We start from the raw sequence: 24879 nt of genomic DNA on the forward strand, positions 1-24879 counted from the left end.
ATTATCATGTAGTAATTTTTTCCTCCTATAATTTATTCGTGTGTAGTTGGTGGAGTTTGACATATTTCTTTTTTTCTTTTCTTTTTGGTGGTGAAACTACTGCAATTTCCCAAAAATTGGGTATCCAAGTTAGTGAAATTGAGGAAACACACTTATGTCACTTTTTGTGCAAAGAGTACATCATTTCCATTTGAATTCTGTGTTCGTTTCATCTAATTTTGAATAAGATGTTGACTTCGATGCTGCAACAAACATGAATAGATCAGACAGTGAAAAGTGAGCTTGAGGTAAAGGGAGGCTGAGGTGAAGGTATAGTACATGGTAAAGCACAGCTGATGGTAGAAGTAGACATTGTAAGCATTAGAATTACAGCTGAATGTTATATATTAGTAGAATTTATTTGCAGTCACTCACCTTTTTGACCTTGACCTGGAATAACAAAAGACAAAGAAATTTACACCCATGTAATAAAGGAGTGTATACTACTACTATGCAGAATAACATGTTTATACACACATTACAAACAGGGATTTTGGCTGAGGTGAAGGTATAGTACATGGTAAAGCACAGCTGATGGTAGAAGTAGACATTGTAAACATTAGAATTACAACTGAATTTTATATATTATTATTTACCTGGTGGACCCACTGGACGTTGACCTAGAATAACAAAAGAGAACGAGATTTACACACATGTACTAAAGGCGTGTATACTACTACTATGCAGAATAACATGTATATACACACATTACAAACAGGGATTTTGTAGGTTCTTTGATTTGTTTTATTAAAGCATCCATTTCCATCTAAACTGGTTGTAGCTTTGCAGCAATATCAGCAGAGGTGTAAGAGGTACAGGACAGGGGATGTGGTTCATGCCAAATAAACAAGCATACTGTTGGGGTTTTTCACCCTCTATTTTTACATTTGAACACAGAATAAAGCAATATAACTACATATATATAAATATATAACAACAAGACGCATACAGGTCGTGGACGTATTACAGACAATAAAGTTATTTTTACAATGAGCGGAGCGGTTTCGCTTTTCTTCACATATCAGCACAGAGATTGTTTTACAATGAAAATTACAGAAAGAGTAAGAGACACATTTTTTGTGTCTTCAGTCAACAGAGGTGCGCACACAGAGCTCTTCAACATCACAAATCAATTTTCATGTATTTTGCTTCTTTTACTTCTTTAAAAAGTACTTCTTTACTTTTACTCTAGTATTTCGCATCTATAACATAATCTACTGAAATGTCCGTCAGAATAGTTTTTATAGTAATTAATGAGACTGAATTGTACATTAATGTCGTTCAGGTGTCATTGAATGTAATCCGGGATGTTGCAAAAACATCTGTACTGATGTTTGTTGTTCACAGTTGGCTGTGCGTCAGATTCTTTCCTTTGACTTTATCAAATACCTGCAGCATCACACAGCAGCTGAAACGATACATTAGTGATGTGAGCATTCACGCACCTGGCACAGTAGCAGTAACTTCATTAACAGGATCGGCAAGTATTAAACTGTAAATAATGTTCTATGTTCTGTTACCCATCTACACCATTGATTGTATATAAAGAGGTCAGCTGTCACACACAGATTCCAGGTTTATACGATGGGATTGTTTGTAATAAAGCATATTCATAAACATACAATATCTGTGTCCGCGACCCCAGAAAAGTATGAATGGAACCGTGGGCGCGTCCGCGGTCCCCCCGCACTACTGAAATGAATCCGGCGCCCCTGACACTGACTATCTCTGTAACAAATTGTCCACAGTTTCACACATTGACCACACACGGTCCAGCCATATAGGCTACTAGGTTATGACCAAGTCTTTTTGGATTTTAAATCTACCTGAGCTGAATGTTTTCATGACAGCATAAAACATTAGTGATGGAAAAAAACAAAGCAACATCTTACCTGACTGACAAAGACAAGTCTGGACGCAACACAGCAGGAGAAACAGGTGAGACCATCGAGTCTTTAAAGTCATGGCTGCAAGAGCGGGTTAAAATAAAATGTAATGTAATGTCCGATGGTGTTACTGCTTCACTGATTGAACTGTCATCCCCTCTTCAAATAGATGATTTGGACACTAGTTGATGTCACTGAGTCAGCTGACCGCATCTAACCAACCGAGACACAGCTCGGGTTGATTTCGGTGATATGATAATAATCTCACTCATGAGTTCATCTTCCTTCCGTCATTGATAACTAGAACACGCATTTCTCTTCATCTGCACTACAGGAACATTATATGGAAACATTCAAAACCCGCCTATCAATGATATTTCTACGCCTCCACTGATATAATATCAAAGAATAACTTATATATTTTCAGAAGATATTTTATGTTTAAATGACCAGCGTGTGTGATTTTTTTTTTGGTCTGCAGCTTTCATTTATGGACTTTGGTGGTTATTGTCCTTCTATTTAGATTATGCATTGAATTTTAGAAGTGACAGTAACACAGCATAAACTACTCTATTACAAGCAAAAGCCATGCATTCAAACTGTTACTTCACTATAAGTACATAAGTATTAATTATCTGTTACCAGATTCTCATATGTGAATATTTGCTAGTTTTCATATATATATATTTCTTATGTATTTGGGTTTTTGAGTCTTGGTCAGATAAATATATATAATACAGCTTAAAAAACACACCCAAAAATCTAAAAACAAACAAACAAACAAAAAAATCAATATTCAATATTCTCAATATTCTGGATTAATTAGATTCAATGGATTAACATAAATTGAGTGGACAAATGCACTTCATCAGTCTAAATGTCTCTAGTCTGTACAAAGTTTGCCACGTCCTCTTTATCTTTTTGTGCGCCAACTGATACATGATATTACCTGATGTTGCAACGAAAGTGAGTAAAAGCACACCCCCTAACTTCCTGTTGACTTCAAAACTGTCCTCATCATGTAAGATGATCAGTTAAATCTTAAAAAAAACAGCTCTGAAGCAATCTAGTAATTAAGGTAAATATGCAACTGAGTGATGTGACCACGTCTTTCTACTCCTCTAATAATCTGAACAGCTGCATTCTGGACAAACTGGAGATGTGACTTTGGGTTGAGTCTAAACACAAGACAAGTTCATAAAAGTATAAAATATGTAAAAACTGGTTCAATCTGTAAAGATTATTTTTACTTTGGAGAAAGTTTTATTTTCTTACTTTTGTCCCAAACAGGAGGCACAAACTCCAACTGCATGTTTAATATGTTGAAAACTGCAGTTTCCTTTCATTACGTGCTTTGTGAAATCTACAGTAACAGTTAAAGTTCTTCAACGTGCTGTAAGGCAGTAAATGGGAAATAATATTGAGGGGCATGTTTTTTGTGACCTAGGTTACTTGCCATAGTTGGGAAATTGTGGAGAGGGTTAAAAAGAAGAGGAGAAGAAGAGGTTTTTTTGGGAGAAATCAATTGTATTATTGGTTGCATATGCTAACATGTTGTGTGTAAACTGAGAACAGTGATAAATAAAGTTCAGTAAAAGTTTACCTTCACCTCTCGTGGTATTCTGTGCAGCAGTGTAACAGAGGAGGAGTGAACAAGAGCTGAGTGACAATCATTAACTGAAGTGAACAATTACGGTGTTAAAATGCCATTTCAAAAGAAAAGAAGAAAAAAAAAGAAGGGTGGATGATGTGTGTTTTCACAAAAACAATTTACTTGATATTTTTACAGTTGGACAAAGAAAGAGACATTTCTGACATTATGCCAGGCCCTGGGAGGTATGAAAAATCATCTACACACAGAATAAATAATTGGGACGAAATTTTGTCTTTGAGGGGAATTTTAGATGAACACAACCCTGGATTGTGAGCAAAGGTTAAAATATTAGGATTGTTTTGAAAATGAGAAATACCTGGATTGACCTTTCCCATGTCGACCCGTCCACAGAGTCAGGAAACTGCTAGTTAGACAATGACTTTTATTGACAAACTAAAATGTAGATATACAAGCAAAAATTATTACTTTAAAAAAACACAGACAAACTTTTATCCATTACATTATAAAACCTGCTAAATTTTGCCCATTTTAGGTTTGGGTCTCAATTCTGACACATCAAACATTGACAGAAAATTCATCAAATTACAACATGGAATAAAAGATTAGACCCATTAAAACTGCATTAAGGCAATCATTCATACCCTGCTGAAATCAAGCAAACTGCATCAAGCAAAGTGCATAAAACAAGTGTGTTGTAAAAGATATAAAGACAATTAAATGTATTAAAACAATATAAGTAGTAATTTAGACAGCTCAAAGCTCTGAAACAGGAGGTCAAAGATGACTCCTAAATTTCCTTTAATGCACTGAACCAAACCTGAGGTGGAAGAATTCACAGTAGAATAAGAAAAAAATTAACACTTTATTTTACGGGTCGCTTCATTTCCTATTAATTTCCAGGAATCCTAAAAGTAGCTGCTATACACAATAGCTCTTCATTCTTTGAAAGGGTTATGTAGTTTTGCAGTATATGGGAAATGGACTCATACAGTTTTTAAGAAAGAACCTCATACGCTAATATGTAGTTTGACATTGAACAGTAAGTTTTTTTCTGTAAGTTAAATTAATGTTAAGAATCTAAAATTTTCCTAATTTGCAACTATGTATGAAGACATTTTCCTTTCTGGAAAATGTCTGAAAACTTAACCGCTTCATACCTGTAAATTACCTGCAATTTTCCAAGAAACTACTATAAAAATGAAGAGACCTGTAAATTAAGTGTTACCGAAAAACAATATCTGAAGGGAGATAATGATCAGGAATAAAACAGCTTAATAATGATTAATCCACTAGCATTCAGTGCTCTGTGTGTTTCCTGACTTAGGCGTGGTGTTTTGCTCTTGTGAGTTTTTCGGAGCCCTGTAGGACACCTTCATCCTCTTCACTGTTCTCTCACTCCTGCAGAGGAACGTGTTCTTCACATGATCCCTGAAATTCTTGGAGATAAAGTAGTAAACAAAAGGGTCGATGCAGCTGTTGAGACTAGCCAGGCACAGGGTGGTGATGTAAAATCCGTACAGGTTGTTGTCGGCCCCGCTCAACAGGAGGATATAGTGTACCAGCAGCATGATGTTACTGGGGGTGAAACACACTAAAAACATAACCAACACTGTGATCATCAAGACCACAGCCTTCCGTCGCTTCTTGGTGATGGCAGCATCTGTCATGCTGTTCCTGAGAGCTTTGAGCATGAGGATGTAGGATATGATGCACACAATAGTGGGAACAACAAATCCCAGAGTTCCCATTGTCAGGAAGTAGCCAGCTGCTATTCCCACCTGACTTTCCCTGGTGACATCATGGCAGGTAAGGATTTGTGGATTGATTGATTGATTGATTGATTGATAGTTTGTTACTCTGACCTGTTGGTCATACAGGTAGAGAGGGATGGTGATAAGCCAGACCACCACCCAGACTGTGATGGAGACGGCAACGGGTATGCGGTTGTTCCTCTGCTGCTCAGACAGTGGGTGGACCACCGCCCAGTAACGCTGGACACTTATGCAGGTGATAAAGGCGATGGAGCAGTACATGTTGCTGTAGAAAAACGCCACCAGCACTTTGCACAGCCCTTCTCCGTAGATCCAGTTGTTGCCGTTGAAGTGGTATGATATCTTCAGGGGGACCCAGATGACAAAGAGCAAGTCAGCCAGAGCCAGGTTTGCCATGTAGATTGACGACGGGTGCTTTTTCTTGGTCCTGAAGAGGAATATCCATATTGCCATGGCGTTGGTGGGCAGCCCCACAGCAAACACAATGATGTAGATGATTGGAAGGAAGACAGTTGTAAGATGACTGCTCAGGATTTCTTTGGCTTGGGAGCTGACTTCCACCGAAACTCTGCTCCCATTACCGATACCTTTAGATCCATTGCTCATGATTTCTTCGGCTTGGGAGTTGACATGCACTCCATATGGGCTCTCTGAAACAATGCATCTGTTAGGTGCTGTGAAGTGACAATATGAAAACATGTGAAAAGCAGAAGTATGCAGGTTTACATGCAGGAACAAACTATAATTTGACTACATCTGAAACTCAAATGTGAGCTGCACTCTGTTCCTTTCAGCTGTGAGCATTTTGATCTGTTTCCTACTTGTAATAATAGTCCTCTGAGCTTTAGTCAGCAGCATTACAACAACATCCATTTTACATATAACTTTATTATATATTTTGATCAAAGTAAAAACTTGAACATATTTCATTGTCATGAATGGATACAGAATGAAGCAATATTACTAAATATATATAACTAATATAACTACATAAAAAGGAAACATTATGTAGCTACTGTACCCTCACTGGGACCATCCCATCATATGGACTTTAATTAATGGTTAAAATAGGACAGAAAGAAATTAGGACAATCCCAAGAAATAAATTAAGATTAAGAAAGATCAGTCTCTTTTCTTTGCACTATACAAACATCACACTACTTCATGCATTGGCACTGAATGTTATGAGTGAATGAAAATAGTTATTGCAAATCAGTTGCATAAATGTAGGGCTTAAATAGTGAATAATATTTGGCAAGAGGTTGATTGTGGTGGGAGAGGTTTGAGTTTCATTCTGCTGAGAAAACATTTTCTTTTCAAACAAAATTTCATACTATATGTTTTGTACATAAATAACTATATATATATACACCCTAAAAGCCATACATGAATACCACATGTTAGCGTATGTGACAATAATTCAATATAGTTCTGACCTGATTATCATGTAGTAATTTTTTCCTCCTATACTTTATTTGTGTGTAGTTGGTGGAGTTTGACATATTTCTTTTTTTCTTTTCTTTTTGGTGGTGAAACTACTGCAATTTCCCAAAACTTGGGTATCCAAGTTAGTGAAATTGACAAAACACACTTATGTCACTTTTTGTGCAAAGAGTACATCATTTCCATTTGAATTCTGTGTTCGTTTCATCTAATTTTGAATAAGATGTTGACTTCGATGCTGCAACAAACATGAATAGATCAGACAGTGAAAAGTGAGCTTGAGGTAAAGGGAGGCTGAGGTGAAGGTATAGTACATGGTAAAGCACAGCTGATGGTAGAAGTAGACATTGTAAGCATTAGAATTACAGCTGAATGTTATATATTAGTAGAATTTATTTGCAGTCACTCACCTTTTTGACCTTGACCTGGAATAACAAAAGACAAAGAAATTTACACCCATGTAATAAAGGAGTGTATACTACTACTATGCAGAATAACATGTTTATACACACATTACAAACAGGGATTTTGTAGGTTCTTTGTTTTGTTTTATTAAAGCATCCATTTCCATCTAAACTGGCTGTAACTTTGCAGCAATATCAGCAGAGGTGTAAGAGGTACAGGACAGGAGATGTGGTTCACACCAATTAAACAAGCATAATGTATGTTTTTTTTACCTCTATTTTTCCATTGAAATGAATACAGAATGACGTTATATAACTAAATGTAATGAGCAGAAACATTATGTACTGTACACTCATTGGGACCATCCCATAATTTGAACTTTAATCAACTGGTTAAAATAGGACAAAAATAAATTGGGAAAATTCCACAAAATAAATTAAGATTATAAAAGATCAGTTTCTTTTCTTTGCACTATATGAACATCACACTACTTCATGCATTAGCACTGAATGTTACAATTGAATGAAAATAGTCATTGTTTGAGTTTTATTCTGCTTAGTAAACACTAGTAATCACTAGATTACTAGATATATATAACTAATATAACTACATAAAAAGGCAATATTATGTAGCTACTTTACCCTCACTGGGACCATCCCATCATATGAACTTTAATTAACTGGTTAAAATAGGACAGAAAGAAATTAGGAAAATCCCAAGAAATAAATCAAGATTAAAAAAGATCACTTTCTATTTAGTGAAATTGACAAAACACACTTATGTCACTTTTTGTGCAAAGAGTACGTCATTTCCAGCTGACTTCTACCCACCTTGGCTCTCTCTACCAAGGTGACCTTCAAGTCCTGTGAGGTAACAATATGAAGACATGTGAAAAGCAGAAGTATGCAGGTTTACATGCAGGAACAAACTATAATTTGACTACATCTGAAACTCAAATGTGAGCTGCACTCTGTTCCTTTCAGCTGTGAGTATTTTGATCTGTTTCCTACTTGTAATAATATTCCTCTGAGCTTTAGTCAGCAGCATTACAACAACATCCATTTTACATATAACTTTATTATATATTTTGATCAAAGTAAAATCTTGAACATATTTCATTGTCATGAATGGATACAGAATGAAGCAACATTACTAAATATATATAACTAATATAACTACATAAAAAGGAAACATTATGTAGCTACTGTACCCTCAATGGGACCATCCCATCATATGGACTTTAATTAATGGTTAAAATAGGACAGAAAGAAATTAGGACAATCCCAAGAAATAAATTAAGATTAAGAAAGATCAGTTTCTTTTCTTTGCACTATACAAACATCACACTACTTCATGCATTGGCACTGAATGTTATAAGTGAATGAAAATAGTTATTGCAAATCAGTTGCATAAATGTAGGGCTTAAATAGTGAATAATATTTGGCAAGAGGTTGATTGTGGTGGGAGAGGTTTGAGTTTCATTCTGCTGAGAAAACATTTTCTTTTCAAACAAAATGTCGTATGATATGTTTCGTACATAAATAACTATATATATATACCCTAAAAGCCATACATGAATACAACATGTTAATGTATACTATGGCAATAACTCAATATAGTTCTGACCTGATTATAATGTAGTATTTTTTTCCTCCTATACTCTATTCGCATGTAGTTGGTGAAGTTAGACATATTTCTTATTTTTTTTCTTTTCTTTTTGGTGGTGAAACTACTGCAATTTCCCAAAACTTGGGTATCCAAGTTAGTGAAATTGACAAAACACACTTATGTCACTTTTTGTGCAAAGAGTACATCATTTCCATTTGAATTCTGTGTTCGTTTCATCTAATTTTGAATAAGATGTTGACTTCGATGCTGCAACAAACATGAATAGATCAGACAGTGAAAAGTGAGCTTGAGGTAAAGGGAGGCTGAGGTGAAGGTATAGTACATGGTAAAGCACAGCTGATGGTTGAAGTAGACATTGTAAACATTAGAATTACAACTGAATGTTATATATTAGTAGAATTTATTTGTAGTCACTCACCTGGTGGACCATCTATAGCTACTGGACCTTGACCCAGAATAACAAAAGACAAAGAAATTTACACACATGTAATAAAGGAGTGTATACTACTACTATGCAGAATAACGTGTATATACACACATTACAAACAGGGATTCTGTAGGTTCTTTGATTTGTTTTATTAAAGCATCCATTTCCATCTAAACTGCTTGTAGCTTTGTGGCAATATCAGCAGAGGTGTAAGAAGTACAGGACAGGAGATGTGGTTCACGTCGTATAAAAAAGCATAATGTTTTTTCCCCACTAGTTTTACATTTGAATGAATACAGAATAAAGCAATATAACTAAATATAATGAGCAGAAACATTATGTACTGTACCCTCAATGGGACCATCCCATTATTTGAGCTTTAATTAACTGGTTAAAATAGGAAAAAAAGAAATTGGGAAAATTCCACAAAATAAATTAAGATTAAGAAAGATCAGTTTCTTTTCTTTGCACTATATGAACATCACACTACTTCATGCATTGGCACTGAATGTTATAAGTAAATGAAAATAGTTATTGCAAATTAGTTGCATAAATGTAGGGCTTAAATAGTGAATAATATTTGGCAAGAGGTTGATTGTGGTGGGAGAGGTTTGAGTTTCATTCTGCTTAGAAAACATTTTCTTTTCAAACAAAATTTCATGCTATATGTTTTGTACATAAATAACTATATATATATACACCCTAAAAGCCATACATGAATACCACATGTTAGCGTATGTGACAATAATTCAATATAGTTCTGACCTGATTATCATGTAGTAATTTTTTCCTCCTATACTTTATTTGTGTGTAGTTGGTGGAGTTTGACATATTTCTTTTTTTCTTTTCTTTTTGGTGGTGAAACTACTGCAATTTCCCAAAACTTGGGTATCCAAGTTAGTGAAATTGACAAAACACACTTATGTCACTTTTTGTGCAAAGAGTACATCATTTCCATTTGAATTCTGTGTTCGTTTCATCTAATTTTGAATAAGATGTTGACTTCGATGCTGCAACAAACATGAATAGATCAGACAGTGAAAAGTGAGCTTGAGGTAAAGGGAGGCTGAGGTGAAGGTATAGTACATGGTAAAGCACAGCTGATGGTAGAAGTAGACATTGTAAGCATTAGAATTACAGCTGAATGTTATATATTAGTAGAATTTATTTGCAGTCACTCACCTTTTTGACCTTGACCTGGAATAACAAAAGACAAAGAAATTTACACCCATGTAATAAAGGAGTGTATACTACTACTATGCAGAATAACATGTTTATACACACATTACAAACAGGGATTTTGTAGGTTCTTTGTTTTGTTTTATTAAAGCATCCATTTCCATCTAAACTGGCTGTAACTTTGCAGCAATATTAGCAGAGGTGTAAGAGGTACAGGACAGGAGATGTGGTTCACACCAATTAAACAAGCATAATGTATGTTTTTTTTACCTCTATTTTTCCATTGAAATGAATACAGAATGACGTTATATAACTAAATGTAATGAGCAGAAACATTATGTACTGTACACTCATTGGGACCATCCCATAATTTGAACTTTAATCAACTGGTTAAAATAGGACAAAAATAAATTGGGAAAATTCCACAAAATAAATTAAGATTATAAAAGATCAGTTTCTTTTCTTTGCACTATATGAACATCACACTACTTCATGCATTAGCACTGAATGTTACAATTGAATGAAAATAGTCATTGTTTGAGTTTTATTCTGCTTAGTAAACACTAGTAATCACTAGATTACTAGATATATATAACTAATATAACTACATAAAAAGGCAATATTATGTAGCTACTTTACCCTCACTGGGACCATCCCATCATATGAACTTTAATTAACTGGTTAAAATAGGACAGAAAGAAATTAGGAAAATCCCAAGAAATAAATCAAGATTAAAAAAGATCACTTTCTATTTAGTGAAATTGACAAAACACACTTATGTCACTTTTTGTGCAAAGAGTACGTCATTTCCAGCTGACTTCTACCCACCTTGGCTCTCTCTACCAAGGTAACCTTGAGCTCCTGTGAGGTGACAATATGAAGACATGTGAAAAGCAGAAGTATGCAGGTTTACATGCAGGAACAAACTATAATTTGACTACATCTGAAACTCAAATGTGAGCTGCACTCTGTTCCTTTCAGCTGTGAGCATTTTGATCTGTTTCCTACTTGTAATAATATTCCTCTGAGCTTTAGTCAGCAGCATTACAACAACATCCATTTTACATATAACTTTATTATATATTTTGATCAAAGTAAAATCTTGAACATATTTCATTGTCATGAATGGATACAGAATGAAGCAACATTACTAAATATATATAACTAATATAACTACATAAAAAGGAAACATTATGTAGCTACTGTACCCTCAATGGGACCATCCCATCATATGGACTTTAATTAATGGTTAAAATAGGACAGAAAGAAATTAGGACAATCCCAAGAAATAAATTAAGATTAAGAAAGATCAGTCTCTTTTCTTTGCACTATACAAACATCACACTACTTCATGCATTGGCACTGAATGTTATGAGTGAATGAAAATAGTTATTGCAAATCAGTTGCATAAATGTAGGGCTTAAATAGTGAATAATATTTGGCAAGAGGTTGATTGTGGTGGGAGAGGTTTGAGTTTCATTCTGCTGAGAAAACATTTTCTTTTCAAACAAAATGTCGTATGATATGTTTCGTACATAAATAACTATATATATATACCCTAAAAGCCATACATGAATACAACATGTTAATGTATACTATGGCAATAACTCAATATAGTTCTGACCTGATTATAATGTAGTATTTTTTTCCTCCTATACTCTATTCGCATGTAGTTGGTGAAGTTAGACATATTTCTTATTTTTTTTCTTTTCTTTTTGGTGGTGAAACTACTGCAATTTCCCAAAACTTGGGTATCCAAGTTAGTGAAATTGACAAAACACACTTATGTCACTTTTTGTGCAAAGAGTACATCATTTCCATTTGAATTCTGTGTTCGTTTCATCTAATTTTGAATAAGATGTTGACTTCGATGCTGCAACAAACATGAATAGATCAGACAGTGAAAAGTGAGCTTGAGGTAAAGGGAGGCTGAGGTGAAGGTATAGTACATGGTAAAGCACAGCTGATGGTTGAAGTAGACATTGTAAACATTAGAATTACAACTGAATGTTATATATTAGTAGAATTTATTTGTAGTCACTCACCTGGTGGACCATCTATAGCTACTGGACCTTGACCCAGAATAACAAAAGACAAAGAAATTTACACACATGTAATAAAGGAGTGTATACTACTACTATGCAGAATAACGTGTATATACACACATTACAAACAGGGATTCTGTAGGTTCTTTGATTTGTTTTATTAAAGCATCCATTTCCATCTAAACTGCTTGTAGCTTTGTGGCAATATCAGCAGAGGTGTAAGAAGTACAGGACAGGAGATGTGGTTCACGTCGTATAAAAAAGCATAATGTTTTTTCCCCACTAGTTTTACATTTGAATGAATACAGAATAAAGCAATATAACTAAATATAATGAGCAGAAACATTATGTACTGTACCCTCAATGGGACCATCCCATTATTTGAGCTTTAATTAACTGGTTAAAATAGGAAAAAAAGAAATTGGGAAAATTCCACAAAATAAATTAAGATTAAGAAAGATCAGTTTCTTTTCTTTGCACTATATGAACATCACACTACTTCATGCATTGGCACTGAATGTTATAAGTAAATGAAAATAGTTATTGCAAATTAGTTGCATAAATGTAGGGCTTAAATAGTGAATAATATTTGGCAAGAGGTTGATTGTGGTGGGAGAGGTTTGAGTTTCATTCTGCTTAGAAAACATTTTCTTTTCAAACAAAATTTCATACTATATGTTTCGTACATAAATAACTATATATATTTACACCTAAAAGCCATACATGAATACCACATGTTAGTGTATATGGCAATAATTCAATATAGCTCTGACCTGATTATAATGTAGTAATTTTTTCCTCCTATACTTTATTTGTGTGTAGTTGGTGAAGTTAGACATATTTCTTTTTTTCTTTTCTTTTTGGTGGTGAAACTACTGCAATTTCCCAAAACTTGGGTATCCAAGTTAGTGAAATTGACAAAACACACTTATGTCACTTTTTGTGCAAAGAGTACATCATTTCCATTTGAATTCTGTGTTCGTTTCATCTAATTTTGAATAAGATGTTGACTTCGATGCTGCAACAAACATGAATAGATCAGACAGTGAAAAGTGAGTTTGAGATAAAGGGAGGCTGAGGTGAAGGTATAGTACATGGTAAAGCACAGCTGATGGTAGAAGTAGACATTGTAAGCATTAGAATTACAGCTGAATGTTATATATTAGTAGAATTTATTTGCAGTCACTCACCTTTTTGACCTTGACCTGGAATAACAAAAGACAAAGAAATTTACACCCATGTAATAAAGGAGTGTATACTACTACTATGCAGAATAACATGTTTATACACACATTACAAACAGGGATTTTGTAGGTTCTTTGATTTGTTTTATTAAAGCATCCATTTCCATCTAAACTGGTTGTAGCTTTGCAGCAATATCAGCAGAGGTGTAAGAGGTACAGGACAGGAGATGTGGTTCACGTCGTATAAAAAAGCATAATGTTTTTTCCCCACTAGTTTTACATTTGAATGAATACAGAATAAAGCAAAATAACTAAATATAATGAGCAGAAACATTATGTACTGTACCCTCAATGGGACCATCCCATTATTTGAGCTTTAATTAACTGGTTAAAATAGGAAAAAAAAGAAATTAGGAAAATTCCACAAAATAAATTAAGATTATAAAAGATCAGTTTCTTTTCTTTGCACTATATGAACATCACACTACTTCATGCATTGGCACTGAATGTTATAAGTAAATGAAAATAGTTATTGCAAATTAGTTGCATAAATGTAGGGCTTAAATAGTGAATAATATTTGGCAAGAGGTTGATTGTGGTGGGAGAGGTTTGAGTTTCATTCTGCTGAGAAAACATTTTCTTTTCAAACAAAATTTCATACTATATGTTTTGTACATAAATAACTATATATATATATACACCCTAGAAGCCATACATGAATACCACATGTTAGCGTATGTGACAATAATTCAATATAGTTCTGACCTGATTATCATGTAGTAATTTTTTCCTCCTATACTTTATTCGTGTGTAGTTGGTGAAGTTAGACATATTTCTTTTTTTTTCTTTTCTTTTTGGTGATGAAACTACTGCAATTTCCCAGAATTTGGGTATCCAAGTTAGTGAAATTGACAAAACACACTTATGTCACTTTTTGTGCAAAGAGTACATCATTTCCATTTGAATTCTGTGTTCGTTTCATCTAATTTTGAATAAGATGTTGACTTCGATGCTGCAACAAACATGAATAGATCAGACAGTGAAAAGTGAGCTTGAGGTAAAGGGAGGCTGAGGTGAAGGTATAGTACATGGTAAAGCACAGCTGATGGTTGAAGTAGACATTGTAAACATTAGAATTACAACTGAATGTTATATATTAGTAGAATTTATTTGTAGTCACTCACCTGGTGCACCGTGATCTAGAATAACAAAAGACAAAGAAATTTACACACATGTAATAAAGGAGTGTATACTACTACTATGCAGAATAACATGTATGTACACACATTAAAAACAGGGATTTTGTAGGTTCTTTGTTTTGTTTTATTAAAGCATCCATTTCCATCTAAACTGCTTGTAGCTTTGCAGCAATATCAGCGGAGGTGTAAGAGGTACAGGACAGGAGATGTGGTTCATACCAAATAAAAAAGCACAGTGTAGGTTTTTTTCCCCACAATTTTTCCATTAAAATGAATACAGATTGAAGCAATATAACTAAATGTAATGAGCAGAAACATTATGTACCATATCATCACTGGGACCATCCCATAATCTAAACTTTAATGAACTGGTTAAAATAAGACAAAAATAAATTGGGAAAATTCCAAGAAATAAATTAAGATTATAAAAGATCAGTTTCTTTTCTTTGCACTATATGAACATCACACTACTTCATGCATTAGCACTGAATGTTACAAGTGAATGAAAATAGTTATTGCAAATTAGTTGCATAAATGTAGGGCTTAAATAGTGAATAATATTTGGCAAGAGGTTGATTGTGGTGGGAGAGGTTTGAGTTTCATTCTGCTGAGAAAACATTTTCTTTTCAAATAAAATTTCATATTATATATTTCGTACATAAATGAATATATATATATATATATATATATATATATATATATATATATATATATATATATACACTCTAAAAGCCATACATGAATACCACATGTTAGCGTATGTGACAATAATTCAATATAGTTCTGACCTGATTATCATGTAGTAATTTTTTCCTCCTATAGTTTATTCGTGTGTAGTTGGTGGAGTTTGACATATTTCTTTTTTTCTTTTCTTTTTGGTGGTGAAACTACTGCAATTTCCCAAAACTTGGGTATCCAAGTTAGTGAAATTGAGAAAACACATTTATGTCACTTTTTGTGCAAAGAGTACATCATTTCCATTTGAATTCTGTGTTCGTTTCATCTAATTTTGAATAAGATGTTGGTTTTGGTGCTGCTACGAACATGAATAGATCAGACGGTCAAGAGTGAGTTTGAGGTAAAGGGAGGCTGAGGTGAAGGTATAGTACATGGTAAAGCACAGCTGATGGTAGAAGTAGACATTGTAAACATTAGAATTACAACTGAATGTTATATATTAGTAGAATTTATTTGCAGTCACTCACCTGGTGGACATGTTATACCTGGTGCACCTTGACCCAGAATAACAAAAGACAAAGAAATTTACACGCATGTAATAAAGGAGTATATACTACTACTATGCAGAATAACATGTTTATACACACATTACAAACAGGGATTTTGTAGGTTCTTTGATTTGTTTTATTAAAGCATCCATTTCCATCTAAACTGGTTGCAGCTTTGCAGCAATATTAGCAGAGGTGTAAGAGGTACAGGACAGGAGATGTGGTTCACGTCGTATAAACAAGTATAATGTTTTTTCCACTCTAGTTTTACATTTGAATGAATACAGAATAAAGCAATATAACTAAATGTAATGTGCAGAAACTTTAATTAACTGGTTAAAATAGGACAAAAAGAAATTGGGAAAATTTCACAAAATAAATAAAGACTATAAAAGATCAGTTTCTTTTCTTTACACTATACAAACATCACACTACTTCATGCATTGGCACTGAATGTTATAAGTGAATGAAAATAGTTATTGCAAATTAGTTGCATAAATGTAGGGCTTAAATAGTGAATAATATTTGGCAAAAGGTTGATTGTGGTGGGAGAGGTTTGAGTTTCATACTGCTTAGAAAACATTTTCTTTTCAAATAAAATTGCACATTATATTTTGTCATAAAAAAATTTACATCTACATCCTGACAGCTTTTCGTAAATACCACATGTTAGTGTATATGGCAATAATTCAATACAGTTCTGACCTGATTATCATGTAGTAATTTTTTCCTCCTATAGTTTATTCGTGTGTAGTTGGTGGAGTTTGACATATTTCTTTTTTTCTTTTCTTTTTGGTGGTGAAACTACTGCAATTTCCCAAAACTTTGGTATCCAAGTTAGTGAAATTGACAAAACACACTTATGTCACTTTTTGTGCAAAGAGTACATCATTTCCATTTGAATTCTGTGTTCGTTTCATCTAATTTTGAATAAGATGTTGACTTCGATGCTGCAACAAACATGAGTAGATCAGACAGTGAAAAGTGAGCTTGAGGTAAAGGGAGGCTGAGGTATTAGTAGAATTTATTTGCAGTCACTCACCTGGTAGACCTTCTTTACCTACTGGACCTTGACCTAGAATAACAAAAGACAAAGAAATTTACACCCATGTAATAAAGGAGTGTATACTACTACTATGCAGAATAACATGTTTATACACACATTACAAACAGGGATTTTGTAGGTTCTTTGTTTTGTTTTATTAAAGCATCCATTTCCATCTAAACTGGCTGTAACTTTGCAGCAATATCAGCAGAGGTGTAAGAGGTACAGGACAGGAGATGTGGTTCACACCAATTAAACAAGCATAATGTATGTTTTTTTACCTCTATTTTTCCATTGAAATGAATACAGAATGAAGTAATATAACTAAATGTAATGAGCAGAAACATTATGTACTGTACACTCATTGGGATCATCCCATAATTTGAACTTTAATCAACTGGTTAAAATAGGACAAAAAGAAATTGGGAAAATTCCAAGAAATAAATTAAAATGAAAAAAGACCAGTTTCTTTACTTTGCACTATACAAACATCACACTACTTCATGCATTGGTACTGAATGTTATAAGTGAATGAAAATAGTTATTGCTAATTAGTTGCATAAATGTAGGGCTTAAATAGTGAATAATATTTGGCAAGAGGTTGATTGTGGAGGGAGAGGTTTGAGTTTCATACTGCTTAGCAAACATTTTCTTTTCAAATGAAGTTGCACATTTCATGTTTCATATATATCATATATTCACATTCACAAATAACTATATATATACACCTTAAAAGGCAGTTGTGAATACCACATGTTACTGTATGTGGCAATAATTCAATATAGTTCTGATCTGATTATCATGTAGTAATTTTTTCTTCCTATTTGTGTGCAGTTGGTGAAGTTAGACAGTTAGGCACAAGTTTCTTTCTTTTTTTAGTATTAAAACTATTACAATTTCATGGAACTTGGGTATCCAGATTAGTGAAATTGAGAAAACACACTTATGCCACTTTTTGTGCAAAGAGCACATAATTTCCTATTGAAGGCTGTGTTCATTTCATGTAATTTTGGATAAAATGTTGGCTTTGGTGCTGCTACAAACATGAAGAGATGAGACAGTAAAAAGTGAGCTTGAGGTAAAGGGAGGCTGAGGTGAAGGTATAGTACATGGTAAAGCACAGCCTATGTTAGAAGTAGACATTGTAAACATTAGAATTATAACTTAATGTTATATATTATTATTTATTTGTAGTCACTCAACTGGTGGACCCACTGGACCTTGACCGAAAATAACAGAAGAGAAAGAAATTTACACACATGTAATACAGAACTTTGCTTTGTACTAACAGCCATCTGGTGTCAAGTGCGTCTAGCGCAAGTGAGTGAAGTGTTTAAGAATGTTGTTATAGTTGCTGTTCGTTAGTGAATTGTTTCTGTGTTAACCGAACTAAAGGGGCTCATATTCATGTATTCTGCCGACTGTGTAGCCTCATATTAGCAGCTACTGTTACCCACAGTCACTAGATGTTAACAGGCATCATGTCTCAAGCATACGGTTAGGACTTTATGTTTGAGTTGTGATGTGTAATATTTACCATATTACCAATAGAATAGTGGACTGAACGGCCATTTGTAGGTCCGCTCGTTAATTAACAGGCGTGCACAACCCGTGCAGTGTAGCAGCTCGTTCAGCCCCCGGATTGATGTCATGCATGTCTACTACTGGCCATTAGATGGCAGTGTTGCAGTGCTGATGTACATTAACCCACTGTTAGAGGGAATATGCTGCTTCAGCCTCAGCTATGCCTGTTTAATACATGGCCACATTATTTATCAGCTGTTTGCCAGTTGTATTATCTTGTATAGTTGAAATTTATACATTCAGAAAGTAATATAGTTTATCATTTCTACATTAGCCTGTTATACTTTCATACGTTTATTCTGATTTATTATGTTCATTTACACAGAACCATTGAGTCATCAGACAGTTGTACAAGGACTGTGGTTGTGGTGATGACAACAAATCCATACAAATTCAAGACATCTGCGTGATTCTTCACCTGCAGCGGGTTCCACGTGAACAATTCCAGCACATAGTCATAGCAGGGAACTAGAGCTTCCTCACAAGCATATTGTTTGTTTTCTTCTATTTTTCCATTTTAATCAATACAGAGTAAAGCAATATAACTAAATATAATGTGCAGAAACGTACTGTAGCCTCACTGGTACCATCCCATAATTTGAACTTTAATTAACTGGTTAAAGTAGGACAGAACAAAATTGGTAAAATACCAAGAAATAAATTAAGATTAAAAAAGATCAGTTTCTTTTCTTTGCACTATGTGACTATCACACTACTTCATGCACTAGGCACTGAATGCTACAAGTTTCTTTGAATCACAATCCTGCGTCTCATTTCTGTTCATGTCAACAGCAAAAGTGAACACAACAGCTGTGATGCGGTGCCAAAGCTTTGGGGCCGTCCTGTAGGTCCCGGGAGCCACCACTGCTTCAGCTCCAAGTGTTTTGAGCCTTTCCCCGCATGTTTCATCTCCTCAAAACTGTTATTAATGTAACAAAGTGGAAGAGAAATATGTTGCTGCACAACAAGATGCTTACAGGTCGTGGACGCGTTACAGGTAGTAAAGTTACAGGTAGTTAAGATTGTTACATAATGAAAATTGCAGAGAGAGACACAATTTGTGTGTCTTTAGTCAGCAAATGTGCGCACACAAAGCTCTCCAACATCACAAATCAACTGTCATGTATTTTGCTTCTTTTACTTCGCATCTATAACATAATCTACTGAAATGTCCGTCAGAATAGTTTTTATACAGCTTTTGATGAGACTGAATTGTACATTAATGTCGTTCAGGTGTCATTGAATGTAATCCGGGATGTTGCAAAAACATCAGTAATGATGTTTGTTGTCCACAGTTGGCTGTGCGTCAGATTCTTTCCTTTGACTTTATCAAATACCTGCAGCATCACACAGCAGCTGAAACGATACATTAGTGATGTGCGCATTCACGCACCTGGCACAGTAGCAGTAACTTCATTAACAGGATCGGCAAGGATCTAACGGTAAATAATGTTCTGTGTTCTGCTACCCATCTACACCATTGACTGTATATAAAGAGGTCAGCTGTTACTCACAGATTCCAGGTTTATACGGTAGGATTGTTTGTAATAAAGCATATACATAAACATACAATGTCTGTGTCCGCGACCCCAGACAATATATGAACCGTGTGCGCGTCCGCGGTCCCCCCGCACTTCTGAAATGAATCCGGCGCCCCTGACACTGACTATCTCTGTAACAAATTGTCCACAGTTTCACACATTGTCCATACACGGTCCAGCCATATCGGCTACTAGATTATGACCAAGTCTTTTTGGATTTTAAATCTACCTGAGCTTAATGTTTTCATGACAGCATAAAACATTAGTGATGGAAAAAAACAAAGCAACATCTTACCTGACTGACAAAGACAAGTCTGGACGCAACACAGCAGGAGAAACAGGTGAGACCATCGAGTCTTTAAAGTCATGGCTGCAAGAGCGAGTTAAAATAAAATGTAATGTAATGTCCGATGGTGTTACTGCTTCACTGTTTGAAGTATCATCCCCTCTTCAAATAGATGATTTGGACACTAGTCGATGTCACTGAGTCAGCTGACCGCATCTAACCAACCGAGACACAGCTCGGGTTGATTTCGGTGATATGATAATAATCTCACTCATGAGTTCATCTTCCTTCCGTCATTGATAACTAGAACGCGCATTTCTCTTCATCTGCACTACAGGAACATTATATGGAAACATTCAAAACCCGCTTATCAATGATATTTCTACGCCTCCACTGATATAATATCAAACAATAACTTATATTGTTAGAAGATATTATTTTATGTTTAAATGACCAGCGTGTGTGATTTTTTTATTTTTTATTTTTTTGGTCTGCAGCTTTCATTTATGGACTTTGGTGATTATTGTCCTTCTATTTAGATTATGCATTGAATTTTAGAAGTGACAGTAACACAGCATAAAATACTCTATTACAAGCAAAAGCCATGCATTCAAACTATTACTTCACTATAAGTACATTATTAATTATCTGTTACCAGATTCTCATATGTGAATTTTTGCTAGTTTTCTTATATATTATATATATTTCTTATGTATTTGGGTTTTTGAGTCTTGGTCAGATAAATATATATAATACAGCTTAAAAAACACACCCAAAAATCTAAAAACAAACAAACAAACAAAAAAATCAACAACTCAATATTCCGGATTAATTAGATTCAATGGATTAACATAAATTGAGTGGACAAATGCACTTCATCAGTCTAAATGTCTCTAGTCTGTACAAAGTTTGCCACGTCCTCTTTATCTTTTTTTGCGATTACTGATATGTGACGTTACAATGAAGGTCAAGATCATGTCAATCCCTCTAATTTCCTGTTGACTTCAAAACCGACCTTATCACGTAAGATGATCAGTTAAATCTTAAAAAACAGCTCTGAAGCAACCTAGTAACTAAGGTAAATATGCAACTGAGTGATGTGACCACGTCTTTCTACTCCTCTAATAATCTGAACAGCTGCATTCTGGACAAACTGGAGTTGTGACTTTGGGTTGAGTCTAAACACAAGACAAGTTCATAAAAGTATAAAATATATAAAAACTGGTTAAATTTGTAAAGATTATTTTTTACTTTGGAGAAAGTTTTATTTTTCTTACTTTTGTCAAGTCCCAAACAGGAAGCACAAACTCCAACTGTATGTTTAATATGTTCTCATTCATCCACAGAATATTTTTCCAATCACCTTGTGGCTTATCCACATGGTCTTGGGCGAACCGTGGACGGCAGCAATGTTCTTTTTGGAGAGAAGAGGCTTTTTTCCTTGCAATTCTACCATGCTCACCATTAATATTCAATGTTCTCCTGATGGTGAACTTGTGAACATTGACTGTAGCCACTGCAAGAGAGGCCTTTAGTTTCCTAGACTTTACCCTGGGGTCCCTTGTGGCCTCCCAGTATTTTACACGCCTGCTCTTGGTGTGATTTTTGTTGTTCGACCACTCCTGTGGAGGGTAACAATGGTGTTGGATGTCTTCAATTTGTACACGATCTGCCTGACAGTCGACTGGTGGAGTCCAAACTCTTTAAAAATGGTTTTGTAACCCTTTCCAGCTTGGTGAGCATCAACAACTGTTCTTCTAAGGTTCTCAGAAATATACTTTGTTTGAGCCATGACACACTTCCACAAACCTGTGTTGTGAAGCTCAGACTTTGATAGCGAAGACCCAGATTTCTCTTCTTTAATTAAGGCAGGGCCGCCCAGACTCACACTTGATTGTCATCCCATTGATTGAAACACCCGACTCTCATTTCCCCTTCAAATAAATGTATACATATGTAACATTGGATCATTTCCCTCAATAAATAAACAAACAAGTGTAAGGTTTTTGTCATATTTGTTTAATTGATGTCTCTTTATCTAGTTTTAGGACTTGAATGGAAATCTGATCACGTTTTAGGTCATATTTATGTAGAAGTAAAGCAAATTCTAATGGTTCACAAACTTTCAAGCAGCACTGTATGGTCTTCCACCAGGACATTTACCAGTTACATGCTGATGTTTTATGACTTTGTATGAAGCAATGACCTTTCTTTGACTGTCACTTACAACACATTCCGTGGAAAATTTGAAACTTCTTCTTTTTTACATTTGAGGTTAAAATTTAGGGATGTTTGCTATGTGCAAGAAACCGCAGCTTCTCCTTGGGTCTCGGGTTCTCTACCAGTTGACTATATCTTAGGTGATTGTTTGTGTTTGTTTACTCCTGCTTGAAAATTCAAATGTAGTTCAGTAAAAATAGTTCTGCACAAATGGTGTAAGACATTGGACCATGTTTGACTTGTCACCAATTATAATTAAATAATTTAGTCAGAAGTAGTTTTGAGTGGAGTTTGTCTGGTCCACTTGTTCAAGCCTCTCTTATCCAACCGTCAGGTGTCCAGGTGAACACTGAAATAGGTTTTTCTTGCCATAATCGTTCCTCCTGTTCACACTGACCATGGGGGCCAAAATCCACAGTCCTCCTTTGGTGCAAAAATGTATCGAAGAGTTAATCTGAAGCTAATATGAAGCTTTTGTCCAAATGAATCAAATCAAGTAAATATCTTCCTTCGTTACAGTTTTCTTAGTGCCAAAGTCCTTCTTCCTGTTACTATACCTCCACTGCAGCTCAACAGGGAAACACTGTCTGAAGAAACACAAAGAGGGAATTTGACACTAAAAAGACTGTAAATATATATATCCACTTGATATAACTAACTCAGACTGCTGAAGCCCCATATAAGTTTCAGATAAACTTTTAAATACATTTTATGCACAAAATGACAAAATGGATTTTGGCCCCCATCACTTCCATTGAAAACACATTTGAAGGGGATCTGTTAACAACCAGTATGAATGATTACAGCGAGGAAAACTCTTTCACTGTTCATATGAACACCTGACTGTTGTTTTAAGACAGAACCTATCCTTAAACATATAATATGTTAACTTGGACTTCAGGGAATAATGACTATGCAGAATTTCTTCAATTATTCGTCCAGCGATATAACTTCAGAATCGGTACAATAACACTAATAAATAGCTTCTCTTGGTGATCAGTCAAGAGAATCTTTAACACATAAATCAGTTTTGGAAAGGGATTAACTTGCACTCAGAAAAGGGATCGGATGCGTAAAGTGACTGAAAGTAAGTTAAAGAAAACAAAGGCAATGAACTTATGCACAAAACATTTATTACTAAAAGACTAACCTAACAATAACACAAAACAACACTCACTAAACAAACAATGACACTACAATGAATGAATGAATGCAGAACCGGAGTTTGTCAGAAAAGGGGGTGCAACAGATGAACAAACACAGACTGACTAGTGACCATCACTGGAAGCAGCTGGTAAACTGGGGTGGCAAATTTAAAATTCATTGTCTGTGGGGAGTGGCCCAGGATGAGAGGGGGAGTTGTTGCGCAACAATGTGTTCAGATACACACATTTCAACACGGCAGGTCCATCCTTAGTCCTGTTGGTCAAACGGTGCTGTTGGACATTTTGTTGAACATTTTTGTTCCACCTTTTCTTATGAGAGTCCATGCAGGCTGGAGGTAATTCCTAGAGTTGCAAATACCAGACACAGCAGGCCTCCAATGTCTTATCTTTGGAGGTGCCTGTGTATCCCCAAACCTGACTCTTCAGAGTCGTTAGAGGTCCCTTGCCAATCCTGTGCCGATGTCTGCTTACTCCAGGAGGACTTTGATCTACCTTAACTGTAGATATGGCCTTTGCTTGGTGTTTGGTCAGGATGGCTGACTGGTTTTCACAACTAATTTATAGCTGTGTTTGAAATGGAGGGAGAGTCCTTGGTTTGATGTGTGTGTGTGGAGGGGTTGGTATCTTATGGAAGCCCCTACTTTTTAAGATAGACAGTGTTCTGCTGAGGAATATCCTACACCACTATGTTCTGACATTTTATATACTGAACAATCAATCAGTTATAAAAGAAAATAGTTGTCAGACCTATTAATAATGAAAAAATTGTTGGTTGCAGCCTTACAGTACTCCTATGATGGAATAATACTATCTTGTCCTCAGTTTTCTGTGTGGAGTTTAATTAAACACAACTTTATAACAAATGAGCTGAACATAAACTAAAACAATTCAAGTCTTAAAACTAGATTCTGACACAGTCCCTCTTCAAGACCAGGATTATATTATATTGTTGGGTCGGTTTCACATTTTAGTGTTCATGTGAAAAGAA

General features: G+C 34.9%; 3 protein-coding genes across 3 annotated transcripts in view; 1 reads left to right on the forward strand and 2 right to left on the reverse strand.

Moving 5' to 3' along the window:
- The window catches only part of LOC122968041 (oocyte zinc finger protein XlCOF6-like), an 813118-nt gene that overhangs the window by 717400 nt on the left and 70839 nt on the right, over positions 1–24879 (forward strand). The gene's annotated exons all lie outside the window — the stretch shown is intronic.
- The window catches only part of LOC122968057, a 64407-nt gene that overhangs the window by 8192 nt on the left and 31336 nt on the right, over positions 1–24879 (reverse strand). The gene's annotated exons all lie outside the window — the stretch shown is intronic.
- On the reverse strand, positions 4541–5936 carry LOC122968066 (proteinase-activated receptor 2-like). Its single transcript, XM_044333013.1, has one exon. The coding sequence runs from the start codon at positions 5916–5918 to the stop codon at positions 4830–4832; it is 1089 nt and encodes a 362-aa protein (XP_044188948.1). The 5' UTR covers positions 5919–5936; the 3' UTR covers positions 4541–4829.

The sequence above is a fragment of the Thunnus albacares genome, chromosome 18 (genome assembly GCF_914725855.1).
Source record: "Thunnus albacares chromosome 18, fThuAlb1.1, whole genome shotgun sequence".
In the NCBI taxonomy this organism is placed as follows: domain Eukaryota; kingdom Metazoa; phylum Chordata; class Actinopteri; order Scombriformes; family Scombridae; genus Thunnus; species Thunnus albacares.